Raw genomic sequence first — 11,418 nt, forward strand, 5'->3', positions numbered from 1 at the left:
ATGTAATGACAGCCATCTCCCCAGTGCCTTTACCTGACATGCAGCCCCATATCATCAATGACTGTGGAAATTTGCATGTTCTCTTCAGGCAGTCATCTTTATAAATCTCATTGGAACGGCACCAAACAAAAGTTCCAGCATCATCACCTTGCCCAATGCAGATTCACGATTCATCACTAAATATGACTTTCATCCAGTCATCCACAGTCCATGATTGCTTTTCCTTAGCCCATTGTAACCTTGTTTTTTTCTGTTTAGGTGTTAATGATGGCTTTTTGTTTAGCTTTTCTGTATGTAAATCCCATTTTCTTTAGGCGGTTTCTTACAGTTCGGTCACAGACATTGACTCCAGTTTCCACCCATTCGTTCCTCATTTGTTTTGTTGTTCATTTCCTGTTTTGGAGACATATTGCTTTAAGTTTCCGGTCTTGGCACTTTGATGTCTTCCTTGGTCTACCAGTATGTTTGCCTTTAACAACCTTCCCATGTTGTTTGTATTTGGTCCAGATTTTAGACACAGCTGACTGTGAACAACCAACATCTTTTGCAACATTGCGTGATGATTTACCCTCTTTTAAGAGTTTGATAATCCTCTCCTTTGTTTCAATTGACATCTCTCGTGTTGGAGCCATGATTCATGTCAGTCCACTTGGTGCAACAGCTCTCCAAGGTGTGGTCACTCCTTTTTAGATGCAGACTAACGAGCAGATCTAATTTGATGCAGGTGTTATTTTTGGGTATGAAAATTTACAGGGTGACTCCATAATTTTTTCGCTCATAATTGAGTGACTCCATAATTTTTACCCTATGCTTGGTTAAAAAAAGTAACCATTACTGGCTCCCACATTTTTTGTTCTTGATTTATTTTAGTGTTTCTTAAAGCCAGAAAGTTGCCATTTGAAATGAATTTAGTTTTTTTGCCATGTCCGTGATCTGCTTTTTTTCTACAAAATTAAACAACTGAATGAACATCCTCCAAGGCCGGTGATTACATAATTTTTGCCTGGGGTTGTATATACATGTGTCACTAACATATATACTGCTCAAAAAATAAAGGGAACACTAAAATACCACATCCTAGATATCACCGAATGAAATATTTCAGTTGCAAATCTTTATTCATTACTGGAGCAGTGGGGGCCCTAGGCAGCTGCTGGCCAATATGCCAGCAGGTGTTAGTGCCTGGGCCCACTGGAGAATCCTCCGGTTCTCTGGTGGGCCAGTCCGACCCTGAGTGGAAATGCCTCAAGACAAGGAAATGATGCTCAGTAGTGTGTGTGGTCTCCACGTGCCTGTATGATCTCCCTACAATGCCTGGGCATGCTCCTGACGAGGCGGTGGGTGGTCTCCTGAGGGATCTCCTTCCAGACCTGGACTAAAGCATCCGCCAACTTCTGGACAGTCTGTGGTGCAATGTGACGTTGATGGATGGTGAGACATGATGTCCCAGATGTGTCAATCGGATTCAGGTCTGGGGAATGGGTGGGCCAGTCCATAGCTTCAATGCCTTCATCTTGCAGGAACTGTTGACACACTCCAGCCACATGAGGTCTGGCATTGTCCTGCATTAGGAGGAACCCAGGGCCAACCGCCCCAGCATATGGTCTCACAAGGGGTCTGTGGATCTTATTTTGGTACCTAATGGCAGTCAGGCTACCTATGGCGAGCACATGTTGGGCTGTGCGGCCCTCGAAAGAAATGCCACCCCACACCATTACTGACCCACTGCGAAACCGGTCATGCTGAAGGATGTTGCAGGCAGCAGATCGCTCTCCACGGCGTCTTCAGACTCTGTCACATCTGTCGCATGTGCTCAGTGTGAACCTGCTTCCATCTGTGAAGAGCACAGGGTGCCAGTGGCGAATTTGCCAATCCTGGTGTTCTGTGGCTAATGCCAAGCGTCCTGCATCGTGTTGGGCTGTGAGCACAACCCCCATCTGTGGACTTCGGGCACTCAGACCATCCTCATGGAGTTGGTTTCTAACCGTTTGTGTAGACACATGCACATTTGTGGCCTGCTGGAGGTAATTTTGCAGGGCTCTGGCAGTGCTCCTGCTGCTCCTCTTTGCACAAAGCCTGAGGTAGCGGTCATGCTGCTGGGTTGTTGCCCTCCTACTGCCCCCTCCACATCTCCTGGTGTACTGGCCTGTCTCCTGGTAGCACCTCCAGCCTCTGGACACTACACTGACAGACACAGCAAACCTTCTTGCCACAGCTTGCATTGATGTGCCATCCTGGATGAGCTGCACAACCTGAGCCACTTGTGTGGGTTGTAGAGTCCGTCTCATGCTACCACGAGTGTGAAAGCACAACCAACATTCAAAAGTGACCAAAACATCAGCCAGAAAGCATTGGTACAGAGATGTGGTCTGTGGTCCCCACCTGCAGAACCACTCCTTTATTGAGTGTGTCTTGATAATTGCAAATAATTTCCATCTGTTGTCTATTCCACGTGGACAACAGCATGTGAAATTGATTGTCAAACAGTGTTGCCTCCTAAGTGGACAGTTTGATTTCACAGAAGTTTGATTTACTTGGAGTGATATTCTGTTGTTTAAGTGTTCCCTTTATTTTTTTGAGCAGTGTGTGTGTATATATATAATATTTATACATAGGTAGCTATACTGTGTGTATATATCTATTCTAGCCTATTCTATACTGCATGTGGCATTTGCCGGCTTTTAAAATCGTATTGCATACGCATGCCATACGGATGTTCCGAGGAAAAATCACACAGAAATCGCATTACACTTGCATAGCACTCGCCCGTTTTTTTATGTCTGGAAATCGGACTGTTTTTTTTCTCACAAATGAGTATGAGCCCTAAAGGAGAAAAAAGCACGTAAAATCCTCATTGATGTGGTGGAGAGAGACAAAAAATCCTATATTTTTCTGGCTGCCAGCAGAAGGGGAGTGAAATTAAAGCAGAAATTGCTCAAAGCTATAAAACTGCATAGAAAAAAAAAAATTATGCTGGAAAGGATAAAAATGTGTCAAGCCACCAAGTCATGCATGATGTTGATTACTAGTGCAAAGGGATAAGAATAAGAACTTCTAAATCTCTTAAGAAATGTAACAAATACAAAAATGTTTATCAATTTACTAAATGTATATTGCATATATTTGCCAGGAATAAAAGGAGTAAGACCCAATATCCAAAGTATGTAACATGCAAACAGTAGATGAAGGGATTAGTACATATTGTCTTTTTTACCTGATCAGAGGCAAGTACTAAGAAGACCTCTGCATTCCCCACCCCAATGCGCATTTCGCCTATTCTTCTTCCGGGAGCACCTAGTGAGTGCAGCTCTGAAGTATAATACAGGGTGTACCTCAGGATCAGTACAGGATCAGTAATGTACTGTATGTACACAGTGACTGCACCAGCAGAATAGTGAGTGCAGCTCTGGGGTATAATACAGGATGTAACTCCGGATCAGTACAGGATCAGTAATGTAGTGTATGTACACAGTGACTGCACCAGCAGAATAGTGAGTGCAGCTCTGGGGTATAATACAGGATGTAACTCGGGATCAGTACAGGATCAGTAATGTAATGTATGTACACAGTGACTGCACCAGCAGAATAGTAAGTGCAGCTCTGGAGTATAATACAGGATGTAACTCCGGATCAGTACAGGATCAGTAATGTATGTACACAGTGACTGCACCAGCAGAATAGTGAGTGCAGCTCTGGAGTATAATACAGGATGTAACTCAGGATCAGTACAGGATCAGTAATGTAATGTATGTACACAGTGACTGCACCAGCAGAATAGTAAGTGCAGCTCTGGAGTATAATACAGGATGTAACTCAGGATCAGTACAGGATCAGTAATGTAATGTATGTACACAGTGACTGCACCAGCAGAATAGTGAGTGCAGCTCTGTAGAATAATACAGGATGTAACTCAGGATCAGCACAGGATAAGTAATGTAATGTATGTACACAGTGACAGCACCAGCAGAATAGTGAGTGCAGCTCTGGAGTATAATACAGGATGTAACTCAGGATCAGTACAGGACCAGTACTGTAATGTATGTACACAGTGACTGCACCAGCAGAATAGTGAGTGCAGCTCTGGAGTATAATACAGGATGTAACTCAGGATCAGTACAGGATCAGTAATGTAATGTATGTACACAGTGATTGCACCAGCAGAATAGTCAGCGCAGCTCTGGAGTATAAAACAGAATAAGTAATGTAATGTATGTACCCAGTGACTGCACAAATTAATGCATTGTTCCCTCCTTCTTTAGGACGTGTTATCGCCGGTGTCTAACAGACTGCAGTTCGGGTGGCCCGTATACTTTGCAGTACAAACTGCTGACTCTGCCTTTTGGGATACCTCCAAATCAAGATGTCGTTCGTCTCAGCGCCTTTTCTGAAAGAGGCGTTCACCAAAATCAAACAACCTTCACTTCGGTGGAGCAAGATTCCGGCAGCCCCTTTGCGCTTCGTGATGATGGAGGTCATGGTGTCATCTACACCTTACGCTCTCTGGACACTTCAGGGATATACCGAATAAAAGTACAGGCGGCGTCTCACAGCGAGCAGCAGGGGTTACGGTATCAGAGTGTTTTCATCATCTTCATCTCTGTCTCTCCATATCCTTACTGATCCCAAGGTCACCACCTTGCATGATCAAGGACCTACTGAACTGTGGAGTCCACTGTCCATATACAGCAACCTCCCTACATGTAAAGACTAGAAATGGACCATTGTTTTTTAATGTTATACACCGTGCCAGTAGTAATAAGGGAACCTATAAGGTGCTGGCCCTCTCCTACCAGTCATTGAGACTATGTGCCAGTCATAGGTCTGGGGGCCAGGCACCTCGCTGCAGCAGACGAAGTTGCCCTCCAATGATGGTGGACATTTGGTGCTATAGTAAATCCTGCATTCGGAGCCTTACTACACAATGACGGAGGATGGTTGTACATAGGTGAGTTTAGCTTCGTGACGATGGAGTTTACACACGGAGCTCTGTATGCTGCAAAGTGCTGACATCTGTGCCTCTCTCAGGGAGTCTTATGAGGTCTGATCCTTACTGGCTTCTATGTCTTGTAATCCACAGGGCTGTACACACAGGAACCCAAAAATCACAATAAGATCCCCTGAAAGGAAAGGGGGACCTGACAATTTTGGCCCTGTATGTTATCCCATGGAGCTCTCATTTTATGCAGGTGGTCTCTATGCAGGCTTATAGGAAACAGTTCTTGCCCCCTACTTCTCATGGGCTGCATCTATTGTTTTCCTGCCCCTGGGACCCAGTGCAGAAAGTGACCCATATATTCTTATAGAATATGAGAACGAGGCCTGGGCACTACTTCAAATCAGGGCACAAGGTGCAGGAGGGGAATTTTTTTTAATAATGATTTCAAGGATGTGTGGTATGAGGCTTGGGTATAATACTTTTAATTATTATCTGATGGTTTATTTATTTTTGATGTCCCAATAAAGTATTTTATACGATATGTTACGTGAATCTATTTCCATTTTATTTTACAATCATTTTCTTAACTTATGACCAGAAAAATGCATTTTTTTTCTTTTCCACTTGTGCAAGTTAATGTCCCATCTTCAGTATTGGCCACCATTATATTTCCATTCTTGTATCAGTTGTCACTTTTATGGCTATGTGTCCAATCACATCCAAAGCATCTATCATAATGGAAAAAACACCGGTGACCAGCTGATTAGTTGTGAATGTGAGTGGAGCAGAAAATGCCGGATCCAGCACACGATTGGTAAAGTTCTGCACTGAAGTCTGATGTAAAGTGCTGTGGAGTTTAGTTCATTTTTGTCCCTGAGCACATGGCAGCGGTTGCTCTTTCCTCCTGCGGTTGAGCTAAGAACATTCTTTAATCTCTTATTCTCGTTGATAAAGTGGCTGCATTTTTGTATCGTGTCTGGAACACGCAGTCTGTGACCTGCACAGGTAATTGCTGCTTTTACTATAATGGCAGAGCATAATGACGCCTCTTACTATGATTGCCTTGTAGAATAAGCTGCTGTTGTGGGCATGAGAAGAAGACTTGGACGGCACACAGAGACTAGAGGGGAAATCGGCACGAGGAGTGTCCTGGGCGCGGAGGCAGCGTGTTTCTGTGCTCTTTCTGAACAGGCCCTGAAGGGGAGAAAACTGGGCCATTGCCCGGGGGGTCTGCTTCCTACCTCCTAGGGCTACTTTCACACTAGCGTCGGACGACGCACGACGAATTGCGTCGTTGCGACGTACCGACGCTAGCAGTGAATGCGCCGCACAACGGGGGCAGCGGATGCTGTTTTTCAACGCATCCGCTGCCCCATTGTGAGGTGCGGGGAGGCGGGGGCGGAGTTCGGGAACGAAAAGACGGGAACGACGCACCAAAAAACGTTACAAGCAACGTTTTTTTGGTGGCGACGGTCCAACGCAACCGTTGCACGACGGTTGCGACATGTGGCAATGCGTCGCACTGCGTCGCTAATGCAAGTCAATGGAGAAAAAACGCATCCTGCAAGCACTTTTGCAGGATGCATTTTTTCTACAAAACGACGCATAGCGACGTACAGTGCACGACGCTAGTGTGAAAGCAGCCTTACACAGAAATAAAAAAAATCATTGTTTGCTACAACCATTGGTATACCAGAGAGGCAGACCCAGACTGCTGTGGTGGGTGAGAACAGGGGCAACAGTAAAAGGGGTCCTATGGTCATTGAAAAAGTTAACCTGAGCAGTAAATATGGTCACATAAAAAAAGGAACTGACTATATATACAGTGGGTACGGAAAGTATTCATACCCCTTTAAATTTTTCACTCTTTGTTTTTTTGCAGCCATTTGGTAAATTCAAAAAAGTTCATTTTTTTCTCATTAATGTACACTCTGCACCCCATCTTGACTGAAAAAAAAAAACAGAAATGTAGTAATTTTTGCAAATTTAATAAAAAAGAAAAACTGAAATATCACATGGTCACAAGTATTCAGACCCTTTGCTCAGACACTCATATTTAAGTCACATGCTGTCCATTTCCTTGTGATCCTCCTTGAGATGGTTCTACACCTTCAGGACTTGATTTGGAAAGGCACACACCTGTCTATATAAGACCTCACACCTCACAGTGCATGTCAGACCAAATGAGAATCATGAGGTCAAAGGAACTGACCAAGGAGCTCAGAGACAGAATTGTGGCAAGGCACAGATCTGGACAAGGTTACAACAGAATTTCTGCAGTACTCGAGATCCTAAGAGCACAGTGGCCTCCATAATCCTTAAGTGGAAGAAGTTTGGGACCACCAGAAGTCTTCCTAGACCTGGCCGTCCATCCAAACTGAGCAATAGTGGGAGAAGAGCCTTGGTGAGAGAGGTAAAGAAGAACCCCAAGATCACTGTGGCTGAGCTCCAGAGATACAGTAGGGAGATGGGAGAAAGTTCCACAAAGTGAACTATCACTGCACTCCTCCACCAGTCAGGCCTTTATGGCAGAGTGGCCCGATGGAAGCCTCTCCTCAGTGCAAGACATATGAAAGCCCGCATAGAGTTTGCTAAAAAAAACACATGAAGGACTCCCAGACTAGGAGAAATAAGATTCTCTGGTCTGATGAGAAGAAGATAGACCTTTCTGGTGATAATTCTAATCGGTATGTGTGGAGAAAACCAGGCACTGCTCATCACCTGCCCAATACAATCCCAACAGTGAAACATGGTGGAGGCAGCATCATGCTATAGGGGTGTTTTTCAGCTGCAGGGACAGGATGACTGGATGTCATTGTAGGAAACATGAATGCGGCCAAGTACAGAGATATCCTGGATGAAAACCTCTTCCATAGTGCTCTGGAGCTCAGACTTGGCCGAAGGTTCATCTTCCAACAAGACAATGACCCTAAGCACACAGCTAAAATAACAAAGGAGCGGCTTCAGAACAATTCTGTGACCATTCTTGACTGGCCCAGCCAGAGCCCTGACCTAAACCCAATTGAGCATCTCTGGAGAGACCTGAAAATGGCTGTCCTCCAATGTTCACCATCCAACCTGACGGAACTGGCGAAGATCTGCAAGGAAGAATGGCAGAGGATCCCCAAATCCAGGTGTGAAAAACTTGTTGCATCATTCCAAGAAGACTCATGGCTGTACTAGCTCAAAAGGTGCTTCTACTCAATACTGAGCAAAGGGTCTGAATACTTCTAACCATGTGATATTTCAGTTTTTCTTTTTAAATAAATTTGCAAAAATTTCTACATTTCTGTTTTTTCTGTCAAGATGGGTGGAGAGTGTACATTACTGAGAAAAAAATGAACTTTTTTTAATTTACCAAATGGCTGCAATGAAACAAAGATTGAAAAATGTAAAGGGGTTTGAATACTTTCCGGACCCACTGTATTTTCCCAATCAAACACAAACAGACAAATGACGCTACTACAAATTGGAAGATATACAGGTCCTTCTCAAAAAATTAGCATATAGTGTTAAATTTCATTATTTACCATAATGTAATGATTACAATTAAACTTTCATATACTATAGATTCATTATCCACCAACTGAAATTTGTCAGGTCTTTTATTGTTTTAATACTGATGATTTTGGCATACAACTCCTGATAACCCAAAAAACCTGTCTCAATAAATTAGCATATTTCACCCGTCCAATCAAATAAAAGTGTTTTTTAATAACAAACAAAAAAACCATCAAATAATAATGTTCAGTTATGCACTCAATACTTGGTCGGGAATCCTTTGGCAGAAATGACTGCTTCAATGCGGCGTGGCATGGAGGCAATCAGCCTGTGACACTGCTGAGATGTTATGGAGGCCCAGGATGCTTCAATAGCGGCCTTAAGCTCATCCAGAGTGTTGGGTCTTGCGTCTCTCAACTTTCTCTTCACAATATCCCACAGATTCTCTATGGGGTTCAGGTCAGGAGAGTTGGCAGGCCAATTGAGCACAGTAATACCATGGTCAGTAAACCATTTACCAGTGGTTTTGGCACTGTGAGCAGGTGCCAGGTCGTGCTGAAAAATGAAATCTTCATCTCCATAAAGCATTTCAGCCGATGGAAGCATGAAGTGCTCCAAAATCTCCTGATAGCTAGCTGCATTGACCCTGCCCTTGATGAAACACAGTGGACCAACACCAGCAGCTGACATGGCACCCCACACCATCACTGACTGTGGGTACTTGACACTGGACTTCAGGCATTTTGGCATTTCCTTCTCCCCAGTCTTCCTCCAGACTCTGGCACCTTGATTTCCGAATGACATGCAAAATTTGCTTTCATCAGAAAAAAGTACCAGGTCAGGCGCTTCTGCCGCTGTTTATGGTTCAAAAGTGGCTTTACCTGGGGAATGCGGCACCTGTAGCCCATTTCCTGCACACGCCTGTGCACGGTGGCTCTGGATGTTTCCACACCAGACTCAGTCCACTGCTTCCTCAGGTTCCCCAAGGTCTGGAATCGGTCCTTCTCCACAATCTTCCTCAGGGTCCGGTCACCTCTTCTCGTTGTACAGCGTTTTCTGCCACATTGTTTCCTTCCAACAGACTTACCATTGAGGTGCCTTGATACAGCACTCTGGGAACAGCCTATTTGTTGAGAAATTTCTTTCTGGGTCTTACCCTCTTGCTTGAGGGTGTCAATGATGGCCTTCTTGACATCTGTCAGGTCGCTAGTCTTACCCATGATGGGGGTTTTGAGTAATGAACCAGGCAGGGAGTTTTTAAAAGCCTCAGGTATCTTTTGCATGTGTTTAGAGTTAATTAGTTGATTCAGAAGATTAGGGTAATAGGTCGTTTAGAGAACCTTTTCTTGATATGCTAATTTATTGAGACAGGTTTTTTTGGGTTATCAGGAGTTGTAGGCCAAAATCATCAGTATTAAAACAATAAAAGACCTGACAAATTTCAGTTGGTGGATAATGAATCTATAATATATGAAAGTTTAATTGTAATCATTACATTATGGTAAATAATGAAATTTAACACTATATGCTAATTTTTTGAGAAGGACCTGTATAATGCATCATCAATGAATGAGTCTTATCTATTGATGAGCGAGTGTGCTCGGATAAGGTGTTATCTGAGCATGCTCAGGTGCTAATAGAGTATCTCGTGCTCGAGTACTATGTTCGAGTCGCCATGGCTGCTGTTCAACAGCCGCAACACATGTCGGGATTGCATGTTTGTCAGACATGCAGCCAATGCAACTCAAACATAATGTCCAGGCATGCCGAAGATACTCTTTTTAGCACACGAGCATGCTCGGATAACACCTCGCTCTCTCATCACTAGTCTTAATTGAAATGTCTCATATCAGGGTTGATAGGGAGGTAGGGAACCTAAACCTTTCCCTAATAATCTCCCTTATTCATTTCCCTTCCTTGCAGTGGAGGTTGGCACCCTAAATCAAGCACGCAAGTTGTGGCACCACCGCCCACCGTCATCTCACCCTGATTAACCTTCGATGATCCTAGATACTTATAACCCCTCACAGGAGGAAATAAAAGGAAAAAATCTTTTATTTAAAACCCAGCATGGTCTGGGCGATAATTTAAGCAATCAGCTGAGAAACAGACATCATGAACCTATGAAACCACAAGTGATCCTACATCTCCCAAAAGCAGGGCCATAGGGTAACATGATTGATTGCATCAGTCATGGTGCATGTCACGTCACCACCGCACAGTTCATCAACGACCATCAGATTTCTATACTGTTGCAATGGAGTATAACGAGTAAGCTATGTTTATTTTTTTTACTTTTGCACATTTCCTACCAGTAGGATATATATATTTTTTTCCCTTTAAAGCAAAAGTCCCAGCATGCAATAAATTCAGGTGCAGTTTTAAGAGCCCTCTGATGTAGAGATTGAAAGATGACAATATCAGAAATAGTGTTCTGCTATTAACCGTAAGTAAGCAATTGCCATACTAATCATAGAACAAATATCATAAAGCAGTGAATGAGATGTTCTTCTGTCTTACCAGTACTTTACCACAAGATGGCAGTGTTGTGTTAGGTCCCGTTCATTCCCCGTCCACCTCTATGAGGCTGATCCCTAGACTCATGAGCCCCCTGAACTTTTTCAACTTCGCCCTGTAGCTGCACTTTTAACTGCAGGATGGGGAGGGCTGGGATCTTGGCTTGGTTGCACTTTCTGAATATTCTGCTTTACTAACGATATCCTCCCAGTGGTGGACTCTACTGAGAGCAGAGGAAGAAGATGCTGCTCCTCAGTGATGGAAGGAATGCCACCTATGCTGGAATGTGGCCGGGAGATTCCTGCATTGCCCCAAATTGCTGCACACTCACAGATGGGAGAAGTATGTCTCTGGGGCTCTCTGCACTGGAGATATGTGACATGAAGTCATTTCATCCACCCCTCCTGTCACAAAGTGCCCTGGGCCCATACACCTTCAGTATCTGCCGGCTGAGAATGTCAATG

At 43.9% G+C, this 11,418-nt stretch overlaps 1 protein-coding gene across 1 annotated transcript in view; it reads left to right on the forward strand.

Annotated features, from left to right (window-relative positions):
* The window catches only part of HMCN2 (hemicentin 2), a 196,714-nt gene extending 191,237 nt beyond the window's left edge, over positions 1 to 5,477 (forward strand). Inside the window, exon 90 of the mRNA XM_077284766.1 lies at positions 4,260 to 5,477. Coding sequence (XP_077140881.1) covers positions 4,260 to 4,620 — 361 coding nt within the window. The 3' untranslated portion in view covers positions 4,621 to 5,477. The remainder of the gene's footprint in view (positions 1 to 4,259) is intronic.
* The last annotated feature ends 5,941 nt before the right edge of the window (positions 5,478 to 11,418 follow it).

Source organism: Ranitomeya variabilis, chromosome 2 (assembly GCF_051348905.1).
Source record: "Ranitomeya variabilis isolate aRanVar5 chromosome 2, aRanVar5.hap1, whole genome shotgun sequence".
Classification (NCBI taxonomy): Eukaryota; Metazoa; Chordata; class Amphibia; order Anura; family Dendrobatidae; genus Ranitomeya; species Ranitomeya variabilis.